Consider the following 22,385-nt stretch of genomic DNA (forward strand, 5'->3'; position numbering starts at 1 on the left):
ATTATAATTTTGCATGTTTCTTTTATTGATGTAAAGCAATTTGTGATTTTGCATCTGTGAAAGGTGCTTTTAAATATATTTAATTTGCCTTCTTTCCTCTATCACATTAACATCTCTGGTTCTTTTTGGTGTGCCGTCTGATGTCAGATGATTGTTATGATGATGCTACTCACAGCTGAAGGACATGTTTATCTACCAATTTTAGTTATTTTCTTCTATAACAGAAGATTTTCTTTTGTATTTCTGAGTTAGTTTATTTTTTTGAGCCATAGTTAAAAATAATTACTCAATTTTGTGGGTGCAATAATCAGGTCAACATAACATACATGATTTTATTAAACTTATGTCTTACGCCTTTATCTGTCACTGACACAGCAAGTGTTAATATCGAGGGCTATTTTTCATTATATCCTTTTATATTATAATATAGTAGATTGTATATATTATCATTTTGTATGCTAGCGACCTGTACAAGGTGGATCTCACCACCCACCCAATTTTCTTTCTTAAATGGTCTTGAAGTATATCGACTGTAACATGTTTAGAGAAAATCTTGTCTGTGACTTGAGCTGTTGCCCTCTGCATGACACACTGTCCTTCCCCTGCCCTGTGTGTGTGTGTGTGTGTGTGTGTGTGTGTGTGTGTGTGTGTGTGTGTGTGTGTGTGTGTGTGTGTGTGTGTGTGTGTGTGTGTGTGTGTGTGTGTGTGTGTGTGTGTGTGTGTGTGTGTTCCAGCTGTTGCCTCCACCCAACTACCTCACTTCCTTGTTGTAATTAGCTTTCCCCTGAACTGGTGTCTGTGGCAAAATAAACCAAACACAAACCTCTCACCTTTCAAGCCAAATAAACTTTGCCCCTCAGAAAGAATAATAAACTCAACACATACCTGCACACATCCTGGTTTCACTATTGTCCTGTAGTGCTTTGTAGTTCGTTTTTTTAAAGATCTACGTATATATATATATATCGTCTGGAAAAACATGGCAGTGTAGGTGTAGGCTGTGAGGAGATGCTGGCTCCTGTCTGGGATCAGAGGATTGTGAATGAGGAAAGGTCAGAAGCAGTGATTGGAAACATGCGTCCAGATTGCCACTCCACTGGACGGATGTTTGGGATTATGTCTAATCTGCTCAGTATTGTTGCATTTTAGTCAAATTACTCCACTCTCATCGGTGATAAATAGGTGCATACACACACACACACACACACACACAGTGCACTACTTATGTGCATAATGGATTGATTTTCGTCATTGTGAACACACGACAGGTGTGATGATCAGATTTGTGTGTGTGTGTGTGTGTGTGTGTGTGTGTGTGTGTGTGTGTGTGTGTGTTGAACAAATCTCTCTCCCACACAGAATCGGACACTGTTACATAAAATCAGCTTGTTTTTAAATTGTGAATTATTTTGGGATGTTCTCATTTTGACTCCACTTATCTTTGCATAATCAGTTTATGAATCACTTTTTGTTTATCGCTGCAGTTACGTTGTCTCAGCTTCCTTGAAATTTGTATTTGACTGAATTTGATAGGTAATTTAGGATATTAATAAAAAAAACCATATTATATTATATATACTCGTTTAGTTTACATAACTAAATAATAAGTCAGTCCCTATTGGAGTCTCATGTTTTTTCAACTTTTTGAAATTTAAACGAGTTCAGTGATCTGAAGAAAAGCTCAGTAAACATAAGTCAGTAAATTTAATGAACTGTTTAGTCTGATGAACAATCTTTTGCTTTTCATTGCCATGTTTTTATTTGAAAGAGTTTTAAATAGTGATTTGTTTGACATGAAGCTGCAGAGACTGAATCCTCCTCTAAATGTCACTGTGGTCATAATATTTTTCATTATTAAGAAGAGAAGCAACAATGCCGTGTTTGCATTATGGACATTTAGCGAGTTTACATCATGTATTTTCTATTCAAATTACAAAAAAATGATTATTTTGGAGAGTTTAAACTATAAAGCAATGCATGCTGGGAAGTTAATTTTCATTTGACAGTTTCTTTCACAACTTGATTTAATGAGTCGAGTGAACTCTCAACTCTCTGTATTCATTCAACCCATCATTTCAAGTCAAAGGACCTCAATTTAGAAAAATTCTCTAAGGTATCAAGTGGATTGAAAATAAAACTTTAGGCTGAATCATTTTGAAATGAAGGTGAGGAGAAAAGATTTGATGATTCTACTAATTTGAATTTGTGTAACGGAGCATCCCGGTAGTACCTTTACAATTCATGGCATGTCAATTATGTAAATGTGCTTATCACATTAGGTGTGAAGCTGCACAAACATACAGCACATGCACAATCGGTCTAACTCCCTGTGATGTAAGCTACACAAGGTCTCTAACACACTCACATGAAAGTTACAGTACAATGTCGTTTAATGTGCAACGAGAAAAATTGCTGTTTTTTGTTCTTATATCTTCATATTAACTACAGAGCGAGTGACAAATTCAAGGTATTAATTCCACAAATCCAAGGTGCTTTGTAGCGCTTTGAAGTATCTCAGTAAAAGTGTGTGTGTTTGCATATAATGTGCATATGTGTGTGTGTGTGTTTTGTGGGCAATTGTGTCTTTGCACGCTGGATATTCTGGTATTCTCTGCAGTCCTCTCGGTGCCTCGACAGCAGGCCGAGGTGAACACACATGGAAACTCAGACGTAAACAAAAAAAAAGAGGGAGCATCTTACTCATGCAAATTGTTTTTCCCTGCTTCTTGTCAGTGGATTTATTTGTAAACAAAAGAAAATAAATAGCCTGCTGCTTTATCTGGAGCTGCTATCGTAGGAATGCATTCTAACCTGACTCTCCCTCTCCCCATTCAGTTTGTTCCTCGACCAGTACAGAGCCAGCCTGGTTGATGCTATAAGGAGATTACTGCAGCCCAACGTAAGTGTGTGTGTGTGTGTGTGTGTGTGTGTGTGTGTGTGTGTGTGTGTGTGTGTGTGTGTGTGTGTGTGTGTGTGTCGTGCGTGTGCGTGTGTTTGCCTCTGTGTTTCTACTGTATATATCTCCGCTTATCCCCGTCCTCTCTTCTGAGTCATAATTAAGCCTCGCCCCAAACCCTATACACATTAATGGTCTGAAAGGATTAATATCATGTAATTCTTTAATGCTTATTATGAGCGACTTGAATGCATCGCTCTGATCTCCATCTCTCTCTTTCATGCCTTTTTCCTTAATCACAAATCCGAGGCAACTTCTCCCTTTTGGCCCCTCGATAAGACCCCATGCTGTGACAGCCAAAGCAAACGGGAGGGAAGAAAGCAAAAGGCTGGAAGAGATAGGGTTGAGATTTATATTCATCTGAGGGAAGGGGGGTTGCATTTTAAGTACAGAGGCCAGAGTGGTGTTAGGGAATATCTGTTTATGAAAAAGAGATGAAAATGGCCCTGAAGGAGATAGGGGAGAAGAAGGAGAAAGAGGAGGGAGGAGGGGAGGAAGAAGGAGAAAAGAGATGGATGGAAGGGAAGGGTAGAGCTGAGAGTGGGATGGAGACGGAGATGGAAAATGAAGGCAGAGGAGAAATGAATCAAAGCATAAACCAAACCAAACAAGTAAAAATATGAAAGATTAATCAGAAACCTCCAGTTTCATAAACACTGTCCATGTCTCTCACTGTTTTCACCAGAACTACTTCCTTCAGAAACATAGTCCCTCTAAAAACTGCCTGCTGACTTAACTAAAAAGAATAAATCATACATTATTAATATTAAATCTAACTTGTTTCCAGTGTTGACACACACACGGTTTCTTCAGACATGCGCAGTAACGCCCACAGCGCATGTCTCGGTTGCAGTTAAATGCAACGAGCTGATGTGGCCCAACGACAGATACGACATCTGGCCATTGTTGTACATCTGTGTGTTAAGTCTCTTCATGTCTCTCGCTCTTTAATCCAGCGGAGATAATTCGGGGGCTAATACGATTTGAGTGTCGGCCATCAGACTGTCGCTGCCACAACAAGCGTCGGCAAATATTTAATAATTCGCTAAGCTGATTAAACAATTAACAAAGCAACAATTAATTCTCCCATCTAATGGCACTAATTTGTTGTTTTCTGACAAAGGTGGTCCATCCGGTGGGCTGGATCCCCCTTAATCAGCTGATTAGTGCCGGGAGGAATTTGGTCTGTTTGTTTGGTTTTGCTGTGTTTTTAAAGGGGGGGGGGGGATTGGAGGAGAATAAACTGGATGTACAGATGAAAAATCATCTGTCAAACACGGTGATCCTGCTGTTTTCACTGCGCTTGTGTTCTTTGAGCGTGTGTTGTGTCACTGGGCATTTATTTATCTGTGTGTGTGTGTGTGTGTGTGTGTGTGTGTGTGTGTGTGTGTGTGTGTGTTTGTGTGAGCATCCCGCTCCATTTAATTAAAACAATAATAACACGATCAGCATGAAATAAAACTGAAAGCTGAAGGATTTCAAAGAAACTTTGAACCTCTTGGTAATCCTCTTAGTGTTTCCAGGACATCTGTGATGCACACACACTGTCTTTCTCTCTCTCTCTCTCACACACACACACACACAGACACAGACACACACACACGCATAGACACAAACACCAACACCCAAACAAGTCAATTCATGAGTAGACAAATTCACACCTACATGTGTGCTGCTGTCATATTTCCAGGGTCGATTGGATTAGTAGAGCTTAATTATTTTTGTTTTATGCCTGGTAAAAAAAAACGGTGTTTGCAAAGTTAAACAACAAATCTTATGAGAAACGAACGGTGACAGTATGTGTGAAGTTTCTCACTAAATGTTTCCGACACTACATCAATCATCACACTGGTGGAGCGCTCACCTTCCTGTGGTTTCCTCCCCAGGGCACGGCGTTGGTTCTCGCTCCGCTGCGAGGCGAAACTCTGAGGCTGTTCTGTCAGTTGGCCCAACAGGCCGGACTCTGCGTCTCTCAACACCAGCAGTACGACGCTCAGGTCTGGGAAGTTCACCTAAAGGTAAGAACAGCACACAGACAGTGACTCTGTACTGGTACCTGTAAAAATGAGACAATGGTATAAGAGAGAGTTACATGCAGGGAAATGTATTATTAAATCCAAATTCCCAGTGTCATGTCATCAAGAGTTGATATACAGGTAAAGCTTGTTCAACTAAGGTATGAATAAAATAATACATGATCACCAACTGCCTGTTTTTAGGTTCTAAGAAAGTCTCTTCTGCACTTTTCAGCAACCAGTTTGGAAATTAGAGCACAGATTCTTATTCTTTTGTAAATCTGCCTTAATATTATAATTTCATGCCATATATTTGTTGAGAGAGGTGATCGGTCACTGTAATAATTTCTCCCCCCGCAGACTGGAGGACACTATTTTATCTGAGGGTTACAGCCTCTTAAGAGACCAGAGACAAAATGCATTTAATTAATTTGCCTCTGTTGAACTTTGACAGTAGCAAATAGCCTGTTCGCATCTTATTATAATGGACCTGCCATGAAATGGATAAAAACCAGTTACTACAGTTCAGTTGCAGTCTAGAAAATGCTATTTAATAAAGGAACCAAAAATTATCCAGGTCACGTAACGTACACTTGTTAGTTGGTTTATCCTCTGATGCTAAAGCCTCTTTCACGCAGCATCTTCACTCTGCCTCACCGCTCTGTATAAACGTTACAAACATTAAAACTGGGGGCGTTTGTTGTTAGGCCTCTGTGTGTTAGAGAAGTAGTCAAGAACCTGTGTGAAACAGAGAGGAGGCACAGGACGCTGATGCTAACGTGTCACACGTCAAGCCTCGGATTCCAGAGTGACGTCATGCTATTAAGAATCACACGCAGGGGTGATTGGTTCAGTGTGAATGAGCTCTTTTATTTTATTGTCTTTTATAGCAGGATCTCTGTGTGAAAGTGAAACAGTTTGCTAGACACGGCGCAAAAACAAGCTGCCTTAACTTCACAATGTGTGAGAGAGAGAGAGAGGAGAGAAAAGCCGAGTGAAAAAGAGAAAAAGAGCGGCAGAAAGCACACGAGCAGGCAGTGTTAAAAGAAGTGGAGTCCAGCTGTTATCTCCATTACACACACAGCTACAGAAGAACAGGACAGCAAGGAGCGGGCTAAATTGGTGCACACATGTTCACCTACACTGGTGGGACAATTGGACAGACTGGCCATTAAAAAGCCTGTTAAATTGCTTTAACCTCAGCGAGGAAAAAATCTCACTGCTTCTCTCCTTCGCTCTGTAATATTTATCCTTCTTTATATTTGACATGAACGATCACTCACGCGTTCCATGAGTGATCCCTTCGAACTACAGGCGGCCACAGCATCGGTGGACACTGTCCTCTCACGCTGACTGATGACATATTGTTAATTAAGATACGATAAGATAAAAACTTAATTGATCCACACACCGGGGGGAAAGGAAACAGGACAGGATAATAGAAATATAAAAATATATGTACATTATATACACCTTTTCACTGTAGTGGTTTGAAAGTTATAAGTTAAGTGCAGTGGCACAGGATTGTACGAGCGAGTAAAAATCTGTTTGTACAGAAGACAAAATGTTTGTACATAAACAGAAATGTGCAAAAAGTAATTTTCTGTTAAAAAATAGTGAAACAAGTATAAGTAGGGACTGACTCATATCTCTTTGACGTATTTCACATTAAAATTAACGTGTAAAAGCATTTTTTTAATGCTGGTAAACCCGCTAAAAAAGGCAATTGACCCGTTGCCAGTAAAGGAGTTTTTTTCCGGTGCATCATGTTTGACGTCATGAACCCGCTGGAAACTGAGAAACTCCATCACCTCGCTGTCTCACCAGTGTTGCATCTTGCATGTTAGAAAATAAATGTTGTACGTTGTTGCCAATATGTAAAAAACAATAATGGCATTTGTGGGTATTTACACACCAACGCTCGGAAAATTCCACTCGCGTCATAACGTCGAGCCAGAAAAGCTCGAGACTCGCAAAAGCCCCCCCCGGATGTCACGTTTCCATCACTGCCACTGACTGACTGCAGTTTAAACCATTAGTGTGTTTCATCAGTGGCAGTTGCTCCTTCAAAATGAATTGACGCGAGCAGTCAGCAGGGGGCGTTTTCAGGCAGCGTAGCCAACTTAAAGCATTCGTCGCTACATTTACCGAATTCTCACACCACTTTAGCGAATTCCTTTTCAAAAAGTACCGAGCGACAAATCAAATGGCTTTCCGGACAAACCTCACCTCAGCACACCTCCCTCTGTGGCCACTGTGTTCAGTCAGAGGCACAGAGGCGGAGCAGGAGTCTGGTACTCAGACAGAGGTCGTGCACTGTGACAGATAAAAGCGGCACTGGAACTGTTCTAGACATTTTCCAGAGGAGCTGCATGTGTGACCGCAAGTGACTGAATCAGTTAAGCCAGACGTTAAATGGATGTTACCCTGACAGCTCATTTTCTGGAGAGCAACCTGCTGAGCAACCGTCCTCTAAACCGAACCATAAATCTCCAGTAGATGAGAACATGCAGGAGCAAACTCCAGTTGTGTGCTGACTTTGTGAAACTCTGGACAATGACACTGTCTGAAGATCATACGTGAAAAAAAGCTCAAATAAGAAAGACACTTCTAACTTTCCTCCAAACAGTAAAACATTAACGAAGAGTAAGAGAGAAGCAAAAAGATAAAGAAACCAACTGATACCAGGCTGAATGTTGAACAGGACAAAATGACATTGTGAATATTCTAATTAGACTATTTCAGCTCGACAACAGTTTTCAGTTGTCTCACAATTTCACATATCTACCAAACAAAGCCCAGGTTTTGACCTAATCTTGTTATGGTTATGCTTTAGCGGACGAAAACATTTGGTTAAGCTTGTATTAAATGTACTTATTCTGTGTTAAACCAAAACCAGCATTTTTTTAATAGCCAAAAAGGTTTTCAAGGAGCCTAAACCAAAGACCACATGGGATGTGGGACTCACATCCTGATATCTGGTGCCACTCGTCCACCCAGACCTCCTCATGTCACTGGAGAACACATTTCAGGGGAATAAATCTCCTACTAAACATGGACAAGGACAAAATACTGGAAAACCGGGTTTCGGTCTTGGAGTGGAAGCGGCACAAGAAGAGCTATAGAGTATAGAAAAAGGACAATAAAAAAAAAACATGACTTAGAAAGAGAGAAGAAAGGAAGGTTAGAGGAGAAAGTCAGGAGTTAAGAGGGAAGGAAAGAAACAAGTGGGATCTGTAGTATTAAAGTGGATGCTGTGATTGCCTTTGATTTAAAAGAAATATAACTTTGTTTGAAAAAGCTGCTGAGAGAATTGATTAGGCCTCAAGGCCACAGAATACAGTCACTGGATAATTCTAATGGTTCAGCACCTCAACCACTCGGGAAAATTGCCACTCAGACCTGTTTTAGTGATGAGAATTGCTTGACAACATAATGACTGCAGTGTGAACAGTGGAATAAATTCAGAACAATATTGATGGGGGGGTTATAAAAAATCACCCTGAAATTATGCCGTTTTTTTTTTCTTCTTCTCCTTCTTCTTTTCTTTGGTATTCGGCGGGATTGTCACACCATTCAGCTCACTTTTTGAAATGCACACTTCCATCTCAGTAACACACACTGTCGCACAGACACACAAACAGCGGGGTCAGGTGCTGCACTCGGATATGAGGACAAGTTGAAGTGGTGCCCCCCTCACAACTGAAGGTGATTAAGTCGCCTCTGCTTATCTTCTGATGAACACGGAACAACCCCTGTGTGTGTGTGTGTGTGTGTGTGCCTGACTGACCATTCCACACACACACACACACACACACACAACACACACACACACACCTGTGCACACAGCTAAGAAACAAGCTATATCGCAATCCCACACAGACCAGACATCACTCAGACAGCATATTGGCTAGACATTATACACAAACACACACACACCACATGATGATATCACAGCGAAACATTCACTGCCACCACACACCCACACACACACACACACACAGACACACACACACACACACACACACACACGTCCAAATGAGCAGCTGCTGCTCATTTACACCACAGATTAGCTTCCTTCAGCTATATTTACTTTCAGTGGATGGACCAAGAAAATGCACATCAGACCCGACAGCAGAACACACACTATGGATTTTCTTTCACTGTGGCTTAAGACAATCAAAGATTGTTTTGAATCATCTTCTCCAGAAGCACATGTACACTGACTGAGAGAAAACTGTGGAACTGAAAAGCCTCTGTTGTTTTGTTTTGTACTGAGAAACAGTTTGTAAAGAAAATACTTACTGTTAAACTAAATTAACTTTTTACTGTCGCTGCCTCGTTCTAATTAGATTAGGGGGAAAAAAGCAACTTTCACTTTTATAAACTTAAATCTTGTAGAAATATGTTATGAATATATTATATGATCTATGATTTATCGTTATTATATATATTTTATTTTGAACATCGTCATAAATCTGTTAATTTGATCAGTAATTTGCAATAATGTAAGACAATTTTTTTTTAAATATTAATTTTGCTCTACAAATTTCACAATTAATACTTTTCATAATTACTAATTACTACAGAATCTAATTAGGACCGGATTCTATAAATGGGACCAAACTACACAGTGTAGCTCAAAGTCAGTGCAACAGGGTAACATGATTAAGTGATAACATTATAAGTATAAAAGATTATACATCTCCCAATTTTTGTCAAGGAATCCGTCTGCTCCCCTGGAAACACAAGCACCTGCAGCCATGCAACAACATCATGTAACTGCCGGAGTTTCCACGTGTGTCATTTTGGCCGAGTTCATTTCTTTTCATGCTCCCTCGGCGACTCACCGGCTCCTCCATCTGGCACAGACGCTGTTAAACAAACGTACACGCGGTCGCTGTAGCTGTGGGTTCGCTGGCATTCCTCACTGTGCCAGGTTTGACACACACCAAATTTCATTTTGTTCAGAATACGCTGCCCATCTCGACGTTTGCTTTTCCACGTGTGCAAAAAGAGAGAGTGTGGAGGTTTTTTCTTACAACCCATCTCCAGACCTCCAGCTCTGCAGTTTTTCACACACACACACACCCACACTTTTGCTCCCTGACACAAACACTCGAGGGACTGCCGACAGCAGGCGGGCCCGATGAGCAGCGGTAGTGTGTCTAAGAACGTTGTGTGTTTGTATTTGTGTGTGTGTGTGTGTGTGTGTGTGTGTGTGTAAAGCATGTGCTGGGACGGGCAGACAGGGCTAGCGCGTTATCCTCTTATCCCCACTGTTGTGGAATAGAGAGGCAAGCAGCTGGAGGGACTGCAAGCAGCCTGATAATGCCAGCGCTATTTTCTAACCCGCCATCTTAATCTTGTTACTCAAATGGTTGTGAAGAGAGAGTCATGAATTTTAATTTCTCTCCAACACACACACACACACACACACACACACACACACACACACACACACACACACACACACACACACACACACACACACAAGGGAGAGAGTGTGTGTGTGTGTGTGCACATGTGCAGATCCCCCGTCTCTCCCACATGCATTAATAGTATCCCCACTGTGTCCATGCACTCATACTCTACTTCTTTCTGCCTCCCTCCTCCTCCTCCATTCTCTGACATATCTTCCCTCACCCCTCTCTCCCCTCCCTCCCTCCACTCCCCTCTATCTCCCCATTTCCTACATCACGACCCACTTCTCTATTTATTCAAGCCTGTCCCTCTATCCCTTCCTCTACTCATCTCTCCATCCACCCAATCCCTCATTCTCTGTTTCCTAATCCTGCCGAGAGAGACCCCAGACATCCGGTTCATCCGTCCCTCCCTTGTCTCGGCCCCCCCGACCCACCCACCCACCCTCCTCCTCTCTCTCTTTTTTCCACCTTGTTCACTTTCTCTCCTGTCTACGCAAGCGGGGCAGGAATAAACGAGAAAAAGCAGGAGGCAGAGAAACGGAGAGGCGAAATGAGAGCGCGAGAGGAGAGGGAGACAGAGGATGGGGCAGAAGTGGCAACAAAATAAATGACTTGCACCTCGGAAAGGGGAAGAAGAAAAAGGAGAAAAGATTGTGGGGGGGGGGGTGGTGGGATAGGGGGTCGGGTTGAGAGCCGATTTAGCCAGCCACCCATGAAGCTGATTAGGCAGCCTGCGATCAGGAGGAACAGCTTTGCTTGTTAAACTTTTCACCTCTGCGAGCTCTCAGCCCTCACCGCGTTAAGTCCACCCCCCCCAACCACCTTCCCACCCCTCCGCCTCTCTATCCCTCCATCCCTCCATCTATCGCTCCTCGCTCCTTCCGCCTGGTAGAATTTGAATGTGAATGCTGGCCATGGTCCCCATAGCAGGCTTAGCACAGGGGGCAGGCAGCTGCCCCTCCACGCCCAACCACCCCCTGGGCTGTCTGCTCTCCCTCTCTCTCTCATTCTCTCCCTCTCTCTCTCTCGGAGGGTCACAGGTTCAACCACTGGTCGGTGCCTGCAGGGATGGCCACAGGAAGATAACACACATGAAGGGCGCTTGGGGAGAAAGGGAGGGACCGAGTGAGGGAGGCCGACACGAGCACCGCGTTCATATTCAGCTACATGGGCAGAAACTGCGAGGGAAATAAGGCTGAATGAGGAGAGATGACGTAGAGGAGGAGATCACTCACTTTCTGAGGAGAAGGTGTGGGAACAGGAGAGATGATGTAGAGGAGGAGATCACTCACTTTCTGAGGAGAAGGTGTGGGAACAGGAGAGATGATGTAGAGGAGGAGATCACTCACCTACTCAGGAGGACTGGCTCAAATAATAGCTTGTCTCCTGAACATGTAAACAGTTGTACCTTTGCAAAAAATGGACAACAGCTGAGTCAGCAACGCTTGTAATTGATTATCCATGTTGTGTTCTACACTGGTAACCGAGGATAAAGACAGTTGTGTGGCAGAGTTGAGGCGTTTTCTAATTAAAACAGATGTAGCAGGAGATGCAGCAGAAGCTGAACCAGGTTAAATGTTGTTGCTTGATGATGATATCAATTTATATTTTCTCTGTTAGATTTATTTATCTGTTTATTTGTGTTTTAATTATCTACGTGTATTTTAAATTTCCTTACTAAGCCCTTAGATCAACCGTTTGTTCTTAAATTTGCTCTATGAATAAATTTGACTGGACTCCCTCCCCCCCCCTCTGTGTTGGCAGCCCGGCTGTGTCAACATAGTCGTCTCTTTGAAATGAATAGGGGGCTGAGTTTTTTCATGCAGTTTTAATGCCAGCCTGAGCAACACCCAACCAAATGAAGCTCCAAATTCTCCAGTCCTTTCAAACGTGTGATAGTTAGACGTCACCTGCACAGACACATACTGTACATCCATATGTCCTGTTCATTTGTGTGCACGTCTTAATGCAGCTGAATAAATCAAAGGACATGCAAGTATTGCCAAAACTAGATGTCTTCCTTTTTTTTAAATGGAAGTAAGTTAAAATTAACAATTACATTCTGCATTAAAATACTTAAAAGTTTTTATTTCAATGGTGGAAACATTTGACTAAATGTAGAACAACTGCAAACCCAGAGTGTTATGAGCGAGAGAAAAGAATCTGACCTAATTTGTTGGGAGAACCGCCCACAGTCGGCGGGTGAGCTCCTAATGTAAGAAGGTTGAGGTTGGATGGAGGATCACTTGCACACAACTTGGAGGCCGCTGACGGAAGTGGATTGAGGGTCAGTCTGAGTTTCTGTTTGTTGTGAAGAAACCTTTTCACACAGTCCTGCACTATCTTGTTCTCACCTCACACACACACACACACACACACACAGACATACACACACACACAGACAGACACAGATGTACACACACACACAGACAGACAATCACACACTCTCACATGAGCAGAACCACTAAACTCACTTTCACAAGTCTCTGATCATTGGGCGAGACGCTGAGCGAGCTGATTAGTGAGTGCATACCCAAACTGCCAAGTCTGCTTAAAAGGGCAAAGAGTGGGCACAACATGGACACCCCACAAAGCTGTGTGTGTGTGTGTGTGTGTGTGTGTGTGTGTGTGTGTGTTGTTGCAGGGGTGTGCACACTAGAACTGGAACAATTAGTTAATTACTGAGTGAATAATCAGCAACTATTTTGATAATCAATTAATCGTTTTCATGCAGTTCTGTTGTCTTGAATATCAGGATTTTTCTTGCTGCACATGAACAACTTTACAACTGAACTTGAAGCTGTGGGTTGTTATAATGTGAGATTTTCACTATTTTGTGAAGTTGTATTAACCAGAAACATCTTTATTCAACTATTTAATCAAACTAGAAGGGCAAAAGGGTTCATACCTCAAGGCCCAACAGGCCCCTTATCAAAACACACTTAAATTCACTACATCTGGATTTTTATTTCGATCGGCACCAAATTGCACCCACTCGTAAATATCAGTCCTCTAATCATGCCTTGTTAGCTTTGTCATGAAGATCCAATAATTGTTCTCTGAGAATTTCAGGAAAATGTTCCTTAGTGCCCTTCCTCACAATTTTAAAGACTATAACAAATAAAAATCCTGGATCCCCCCCCTGATCTAGATCTAAACCAGAATTTAATGGGTTCTTTACTGACTTATTCTGCATCCTCCCACCAAGTTTCATGGTAATTCGTCAAGTAGTTATTGTATAATCCTGCCTACAAACCAACAAACAGACTGGGGTAGAAACACAACCTCCTGGAGGAGATAATAACTTGCAAATAAATCAATAATGAAAATAATTGTCAATATCACCAATGCACACATTACTGCAGTGCACTGTGATGATTTTATATATGTAAAAATGGGAGATTTAATTAAATAGATTGTGTGTTTAATGTGTATATTTGTGTATAAGTTTAACTTTATTTAATCAAATCCCTCAAGTTATGTGATATATTCACACTAACTCAACATGATAGAAAACACTTCACTACATGTGTCCCTTTACATTTAAATGTTCTATCTGGTTGAATCTAAATTCATAATTCTTTTGTGGAGTCTTTGGTGGTTGAGGATTTCCGTGTTTTGTGTTTTCCAGATGCAGAGAGAAGGGAAAGAAGCCTACGACGAGAACATCCACTATCCTCTCCTCCTCACGCTGACCAAAGGACCGGTCAGCCTCTCTGTGTGAAACAAGTGAGCCCTCGTGTCCACCCGGTCCCACACTGACGCCACAGAGGAGACGACGATGAGGTCTGAGTGAAAGGAACAGTATTAGAAAAACACTGGGGCTGCGTTTGTCGCGGTGTCGAGTCAAACAAATCAAGCCGCGGTTGTATTTGAGACAATTTTTATATTTACGTCGGCCACTGAGAGAATTTATATTCATATATGAGTGTGTTTGTTTTGTAGTTTGAAGTGTTGGTGAGGAACGATGTCAGTGGGGATACATTTACTGTAAGTGAGGAGGAAGAGGAAGAGTTGGGCACATTATACCTGTTCATACCTGTTTTAACCATCTGCCATGTGTCACTCAACCCTTTGGTTAATCAGCCGTCCAGGAAGGTGAAGCAGTCAGTCACCATCACAACCAACAAGCCAATCAGTTTGTTTGGTCATTTTAAGTAGTTCAATAATCAGTGACACTGACGTTTCCTCAGGCTACATTCATACTACTCTGTTTTCTCTGCAGTTGGTTGGTTATTTACAGAAAATAATACGAACAAGAAGAAACAAGGGTGAAAAGCAAGACTACAACACGGTCTCATACTTCTTTTAACCAAGGCCAGCAGAGTATAGTGTGGACGGCATTAAACTTAAAAACGTAGTAGTGTTGATGTAGCCTCAGTCATTCCTACTGACGAGGGGTCAGTCATTCAGTCAGTTGACCAGTTGGTATCAACCCCTGTCACTGTGTTTGTGGCCCCAGCTCCAATACATTCACCATCACAGACTGTGGAGCGGTTCACAGTTTCCTTTATTCCTCCCGGTTCCCTTCTTCTCCCACCTTTATTTCCCCTAACACAACTCATTCACTCAGTCAGAGGTCAGTGTTCAGATCAACACAGTTTATTAAAAGGGTTTGTGACGCGCTGGTGGAAGCTCAGAGTCCGAACCACCTTCAGGTAGCGTGTGTGTGTCTAACGAGAGACAGAATACGTGCACATGTGACTCCTTACTACTCGCATTTATTGAAAAGTGACCCCAATACTGTGGAATAGATTAAAAAGGTCTAAGATGTGATGCACGGAGCAAGATGTCTGTGCATCAGGTCTGTTTCTGATGTTTCTCATGCAGACCTGTCCGATGGTCTCTTACCTCTTTTCTGCTGTGACTGAAGCATCGTGCTCCATGTTCATGCTTAGCCACGCCTATTTAAGATGACTACAAATGGTATACTGACAATTTATATGATGACATATTGATACATAATCGTTTAATGGTTTGTTATTGATTAAGACTTTACATTCTATATATGACTATTTCTTTCTGTTTCTCATGTTATCTCTCCAGAAGGAGGGGAAAGGAATACTACAGTATTCTTTCTGCTACTACACAGATAAAAGACATCATACAGTAACTAAAGTGCAGCCACACAGTATCTGTTACCACAAGGATATTAAAATAGGTTGCAAAAACATTTTCAGTATGAATGTAAAACCAAAAAAATGCCTGAAAAACAACAATATTAAAGAGAACAAGCAGCTGGAACCAGAACACGACGCAGCCACAACCAGTGGGCATGCAGGAGGAGAATATGATTTCAAATTTATAAAATACCATCGTTTTTTAAAGTCCCACAATCTCGAGATTAAAAACGTTTACACATCAGCGGCCAACTCTCGATCCTCTGTTGGCCATGTTTTCGATCAACACAGTTTTACTCAGGTCCCTTGCATTCAGCGCTCTCTTCTCTCTCAAGTGTTATTGAAAAACATGCCGAGTGTTAGCCGGTCACTCAAGCCTGAAGTTGTACCTATCACTGGTAAGGTGTTTCCACATTTCACTGTGATCCACGCTGTACACGACAGCCAAGAAGCTATGCAGTATCTCCCAGCGGCTGGTGTTTACGTGTCTCATGTAAAGAAAAAAGAATAATCCACCTCCAGAAAAGAGCAGTATTCCCTCCGTGTACCTGCTCTGAAAGGTAAATTAATCCAGTTTTATCAGCGCTCTCGAAGCTTTGAGGACTTAAATTGCATTGCAAAGGTTCAGAAGAGTATTTAACTACATTTTTTGTTATCTGTAACGCAGTTAGCTGGATACCTTTGATACCTGTGGGCTAACACACTGTAGGAATACCATCCCTACAACTGTGACTGTGAGACTCCATCACTGTCTGGTGTGACAATCACCACAGCTAATAGCAACGCCACACTTCGGCATCGGTCTTTCGCCGTTTACTGTGACGTCTGCATCGCTGCTTCTTCTTGCGACATCGCTGCTTCTGTCAGTGGCAAAAAATGTTCCCCTGTTGAACCCATCAGCTGTTGTCATGTCCCGTTTACATATGGACCCCGTTCAGACCTGCTATCAACATGCGTCCTGAGTGGTCAGCTCTAAAAACAGGTCTGATCCGTCGAACCACATGTGAACACAAACGCATCCTGGGCCCCGAGTGCCTACTCAGCTGACGTCCTCTGACCTGCGACAGTTAAATTGATTTCAATCTCAATTCGAGTAAGAACAGCTTCATATGGTCTCCGCGTACAGACATTATGTATGTGATTATTTGCATATAGAGCGGAGAACTGGGATCCAATCACAAGTGGTCACAGGAGACACATTCAGGACACATTTTAATACCAGACGAACGTGGCGCCGTCCACTTGTGATGGGATCTGTCAGGACGGATTGTTTGTTGCCGGGTCTGAACGGGGCCACGAGGATGCTGTTACCTCTTGTTGTGATATTAGTGCCGCGTGTGAGGAGACTTACCACTTCTCACTGTGACGTCAGCAGAAGGACAAAGAGCTGCTGATCGTCGGTGTTACTCAGAGACGTCTTTACAAGGATTTGATAACGTTAATATGACGGTAGGAGAGAGATCCTGTGTTGCAGGAATCTTCTGTTCCGACACATTTATGACATTGTACTGTGAGATGTCGTGAAACAGAGATCATTGATTTGTTGGTCCTTTGCCGGCGATGTCCACACTGATCCTGATAGATTTCAACTAGGATCTGGTTTTGGGCTTTTTTTTCCACAGCTAACCACAAACAAACTGAACACGTTAAAGTGGCTTTGTGGCATTTTGCCGCAAATAGAGACAATTTGGTACAACTAGCATGTGGTGTGCTTTAAAGCTGCTGGCCTTAATGTTCTGTGCATTGTCCAATGCATTCGCTTTTTGCATTTTTATAATGTTTACTGAGCTGAAAAATGCAATTGAAATATTTCCAGTTATCTATATTGTGGACATGGCCTCATGTAGTGAGTCTCATCAGATTCCCTCTGCGTCAGCGCCACCAGTGGGTTGAATGTAGTTTGCAGTGAGTGATGTTTTTTGTGAATGAATAAAATTAAAATCATTTTCTTCAAGAAACTTTGGACTCTGGACTCTTTTTTCTTTTCAAATTGTAAATAATTATTTAACATTTCAGCATCACAAAATTAAATACATGGGGGATAATGGATTTTCTGTCTTCTGTCTTATGACCTGCTCGACAAAGCTTCTTGTGTGTTACATTATTAACAATCCAGTGTTAAACGCTCACAGATTTAATAAAGTTTCCTTCAGGGCCCAGATCGGCTGTGGCCTGTCTTTCAAACACAATGGCCTCCTGCAGGCTAAGCTGGTGCCAGACAAGGTAACACACACACAGATACACACACTTAGTGCTCACACACACATATCAAGACCAGTCAACAGTCCACTCCTTCAGTGAGAGAAAAGAGAGAGGGATAAAGGAGGGAGGGAGGGCAGTACACAGCGTCGGATAATCCTGCGGGCTCACTCTTCTGTTTATCAGTCAGAGGAGGGAGGGAGAGTTGGTAGAAAGGGAGGCACCAGCAAGGCCTCCTGATCTGTCTTTTGATATTTTAAAAAGGTCTGTTCTCTCCTCCCCGACACTCTGCCGCAGAGACGAAGAGAAGCAATAGAAACAGCTGCAAAGAGAGAGAGAGAGAGGCTGAAAAAGACAAGAAGACAGAGGAAGAGAGGAGAAAAGAAATGGGGAAAAGACACTGAGTGGCAGGAAGGAAAGGCGAAAGGGAGACAGCTGGAAATGAGGTGAAACTAGATCGAAACAGCGGGGAAAAGCTTCACCCGTGAAAGAAAAGAGAAGCTGACTGAGAGACGGAGATTGACTGGCGAGTGAGTGATCGAACAGAGAAAAAGAGAGAGACAGAGTGTTCCCAGCTCGACACAAGGGCCCCATTAACTTGACCACTTGCCCTTTGCACACAAAGGCAGGGCCGGCCCACTGCCCCTCCCACCCAATTATCCACGATTAGGCTCAGTGCACTGTGTCAAGATGGAGAGGGAAGGAAAAGAGGAGAGGGGGAGAGAGAGGCGAACGCTGGGAGGAGGGAGAGAGAAGGAAAGAGAGCGAGGACTGGAAAGAAGTGAGGCGCAGATTGTAAAGGACGGCAAAATTGTTAACATGGGGAGATTGATTTAGCACCCTCCATGCAAACGAGTGTTATGTGAATTACTGTGTTGGCCGAGAGATCTTAAAAGCTCAGAAACCTCGGGAAACTTCCGCTTCTGTGACCTGGAACTCTACGTTTTCCTGTTCGCTGTGTGTTTCTGGTTATTTCCAGTTGACGTCTCAATGAAACAGACAGTGGGCTCTCTTTTAATATTTAATATTTGTAATATTTTTTGAGTTTAATGGCAGATTGTAATTAGTCAGGCGTGTGTTTTGGGCCTAAAATCCTTATGAACAAGACAAATTGCCATTAACAGCCTCGATCGTGCATAAGTTTGGATTTTCCCGGTAGTGACACGTCTCTGCAGAGGAAACAGATTTGCTCATGCACGAAGTCAAAGCATTCAAGCAGCTCATCTGTGCTTAAGACGCAGAGTGTAGGTGTGTTGTGCACCCGCTCATATTACTATCATGATGATATGCCTGTAAAATAACAGTGAAATACAGATTACAATCGCCTGTTGTACTTTACTTTGAACCAAATGTGTCTGCTGCCTTGACTTAGTGAATCAGTTCACCTGTTTCTCCAAAAACGGACCAGGGCCTGAAGATTAGCTTCGTGTTTGGTCTGAACAAATCTCATCACGGTGCATTTGCTGGATGAGAAAAACGACAAGTACATTGATCCGAAACCAGCAAAGCCACTTGCGTTTTGCTTGGTCCTGCTTTGCACTGGGTATAAAGTGGGGCCTTGTAAGTGTTATCAAAGTGATGAAGACATTCTTCTTCCATTGCTTTTTCTGTCCTTTTTGTAACTTCTTAAATCTAAAATACTTCTTCGGGGCAGTGAAATAAGCTGTTAACACAACAACGACAAAGTTTGATCTAACACAGATAAAATATTAAAAGGTGCAAGGACACAAGTTAGACCTCGAGGACAATGCAAACCCAAATAGCAACGTTTTTATGCTTCAGTGTATTCATTACTTTTGGCCATGTTTGCATATCATGCATTATTGAACATTGAACTCTTCCTCATGATACAGTGCACCCATCCACACATACTTATTCACACTAGTGTAGGTCACAGTTGCAGACAGCTCTGGTATAGACACACACACACACACACACACACACACACACACACACACACACACACACACACACACACACAGATCTTCCATACACATGAACTGGCCATGGGCTCAGCTGCAGTCCAGACACGTGTTGTGTTGTGTTGATACTCTGCCGCCAGGTATAGCTGGCATCTCCAGGGCCTGGGGTCGGTTGCCTCTGCTGCATGGCACCACTGCTGACAGCAAATACACACACACACACACACACACACACACATTCACACACACTGTAAATCAAATACTATTTCTGGCTTCACGTTGACTGGCATGTTTTAGTTTTGCCTCACTTCCTGTAGTCCTAAAAAAGCAACATTTGAACACGTCTTCATTTTAGTCTTTGAATTACAAGGTCAGACACTGAGTTTTTAATTTGATCTGGGCCAACAATTAATTAACTTTTTGTATTTTCGTTTTTTTATTTTATCAATAACCTTTACTGAAGAGGTTATGTTGTCACTTGTTTATTTGTTTATTTGTTTATTTGTCAGCTGTATTACACAGAAAATTACTAAACTGAACCAAATGTGATGAAGTGGTGATGAGGCAATGACCAGGAAGGAACCTATTAAATTGTGGTGCAGTCGAGAATTTTTCATAATTTACCTTAATATTGTGATAGGGCTTTTTTATGGAGCAAAATAAATAAATACTGGAAAACAGAAAAAAAAGGCACATTTTACAAGACTGTGTGCATAAGGATTTTAATAGTGAAGCAAAATACGCATCCCATAAACCATTGTGATTGATCCCTTTGCAACAACTTCCAGCGCTTCTTATCAGATTTAACCTTGTTGTAAATATAGTTTAGCAATATATTATAGTTTGTGTCTCATATGTAAGTATAAAACATTTCATACAGTGTCTAGTAACCTAGTGAGGCTGAATAATCTGATTATAGCCAATTTATTGGCACCTGAGGATTGTGGCTAATGCAGTTCTTCTCTTTAATATCGCATAAAACCCCATGTTTTCCTTACAGTTGATATCAGTAGGAACTGTGGCTCCTACAGGAGGATATAATATTGTTTTACACTCTTGTAGCTTGTGGTAAATCGACCTTGGGCGGTTACAATATAATGGCTGCTAATCAAAGTCTCTATTCAGAAAATGATTGGGATTTTGACTTCTGGAACCACGCTGTTGAGCCCTTTGGTATAGATGATGGATGGATGGATGAGTGGATGGATGGATTGGATGGATGGATGATGAATGAATGGGTAAATGGATGGATGGATGGATGGATGGATGGATGGATGGATGGATGGATGGATGGATGGATGAGACACAGATGCAGGCTTCAGTTGGTCAACTTCACCTCTGACCTGTAAACTTTCCCACACAAACATGAATATGCCTTCAGTGTAGATACGAGCGCACAGTGTGTGCACCCTGCAGCTCACCCTGCTCTGATCCGTACCCTCCTGCTCCTCCTGCCCCCCGCCCCCTCCCTCTCCTTCACCACTCTGTCCATTGCCCAAAATCTCTCAAAACCTTTCAAGCCTCTTCCTCTCTCTTCTCCTCCTCAAGGCAATTTGAGGAGGGCTTTTTAAATGATCCGCTCATTATCGGTAGTGGAGTCACTCTGGTTTTTCAGCTCTGTCTGCTTGCCTTCCAGCCCCCACCCCCTCACCTACCTCCCTGTGTTTTTAAAGGGCTTTTTTTTCTCTTCCTGCCTTGCTTCCCCCACCATCACCACCACCCTTCTCCTCCCTGCAGAATGGCTTTTCATCCATTTGTTTGTGCTCATGAAGTGGAATGCAGCAAAGTCCCTGAGAGCATTTTTTTCCCCCCAGTTTTTATTTTATTTAGAAAGCCATCGAGTAGGAGTTGACGTGGCAGCGAGAGTGGGAGCCGTCCCAGCCCCCGATACCCGTCCTCTTTGTGCCAACATCTGATGCCGGCCTTGATGACAATGACGCTTTTTACATTACAGAAGAAAGAATTGAGAAATATGCGAAGGCGGAATTCTGTGGTATTATGGTTAGTCACCTGGAGCCGGATGGAATGATACACTGTTTACACAGGGGGAAACATGCAGGTTGTAGCCTGTTTATTATTGTGTCTCTATTAAAAGAACAGCTTCCGTCACTCGTGGATGCATTTAACGGCCATAATCGCTGAAAAACGAATGCCGTTCTTTTGGAGGCTTGCCCGCTCTGTAGGCTGCTCCTATTCATCCTCACTTACCTGTTCAGCCCTTCCTTCTCTAATACCCATTAAACCTCTCCATCTGTGTGCAGGAGGCTAAGTTCACTGACTGACTTATTAGCTGATTGACTGGAGCGAGCTGGGGTCAGTCTGAAGGCAACACACACACACACACACACACACACACACACACACACACACACACACACACATTCCCGTTCACTCAGTACAGTGATGCTTACACATGAGCTTATTGCAACGAGCTGCTAATTAAGGGGGCTGCGCTGTTGACGAAAGCACTCAACTTATCACTGATTAGGTCAGGCTAGGTGGGAGCGAGAGAGAGAGAGACGGAAGGAAGCAGACCGGGAGACATATAGAACGGCACAAGTGGTTTGTGTTGGTCGAGAGTCCTTCCTATAAATGTTGACAGCCTCTCGTGTCAGTATTTACCCCACTTTTAATGGGAGAGGGCCGACATTAGCCTCTGTAGGAGCCGCGCTGAATTAGCACCTGCCTCTTTGCATACAAGCAGCTGCCTTCGGTGCTATTGTCTGCCGGTGACTTTGTCAGCCAGT

At 42.6% G+C, this 22,385-nt stretch overlaps 1 protein-coding gene across 1 annotated transcript in view; it reads left to right on the forward strand.

Annotated features, from left to right (window-relative positions):
- The window catches only part of camkmt (calmodulin-lysine N-methyltransferase), a 100,348-nt gene extending 82,873 nt beyond the window's left edge, over positions 1-17,475 (forward strand). Inside the window, exons 9-11 of the mRNA XM_035172716.2 lie at positions 2,836-2,899; positions 4,843-4,974; positions 14,029-17,475. Coding sequence (XP_035028607.1) covers positions 2,836-2,899; positions 4,843-4,974; positions 14,029-14,121 — 289 coding nt within the window. The 3' untranslated portion in view covers positions 14,122-17,475. The remainder of the gene's footprint in view (positions 1-2,835; positions 2,900-4,842; positions 4,975-14,028) is intronic.
- Positions 17,476-22,385: the final 4,910 nt, after the last annotated feature.

Source organism: Hippoglossus stenolepis, chromosome 12, assembly GCF_022539355.2.
Source record: "Hippoglossus stenolepis isolate QCI-W04-F060 chromosome 12, HSTE1.2, whole genome shotgun sequence".
Taxonomy (NCBI): domain Eukaryota; kingdom Metazoa; phylum Chordata; class Actinopteri; order Pleuronectiformes; family Pleuronectidae; genus Hippoglossus; species Hippoglossus stenolepis.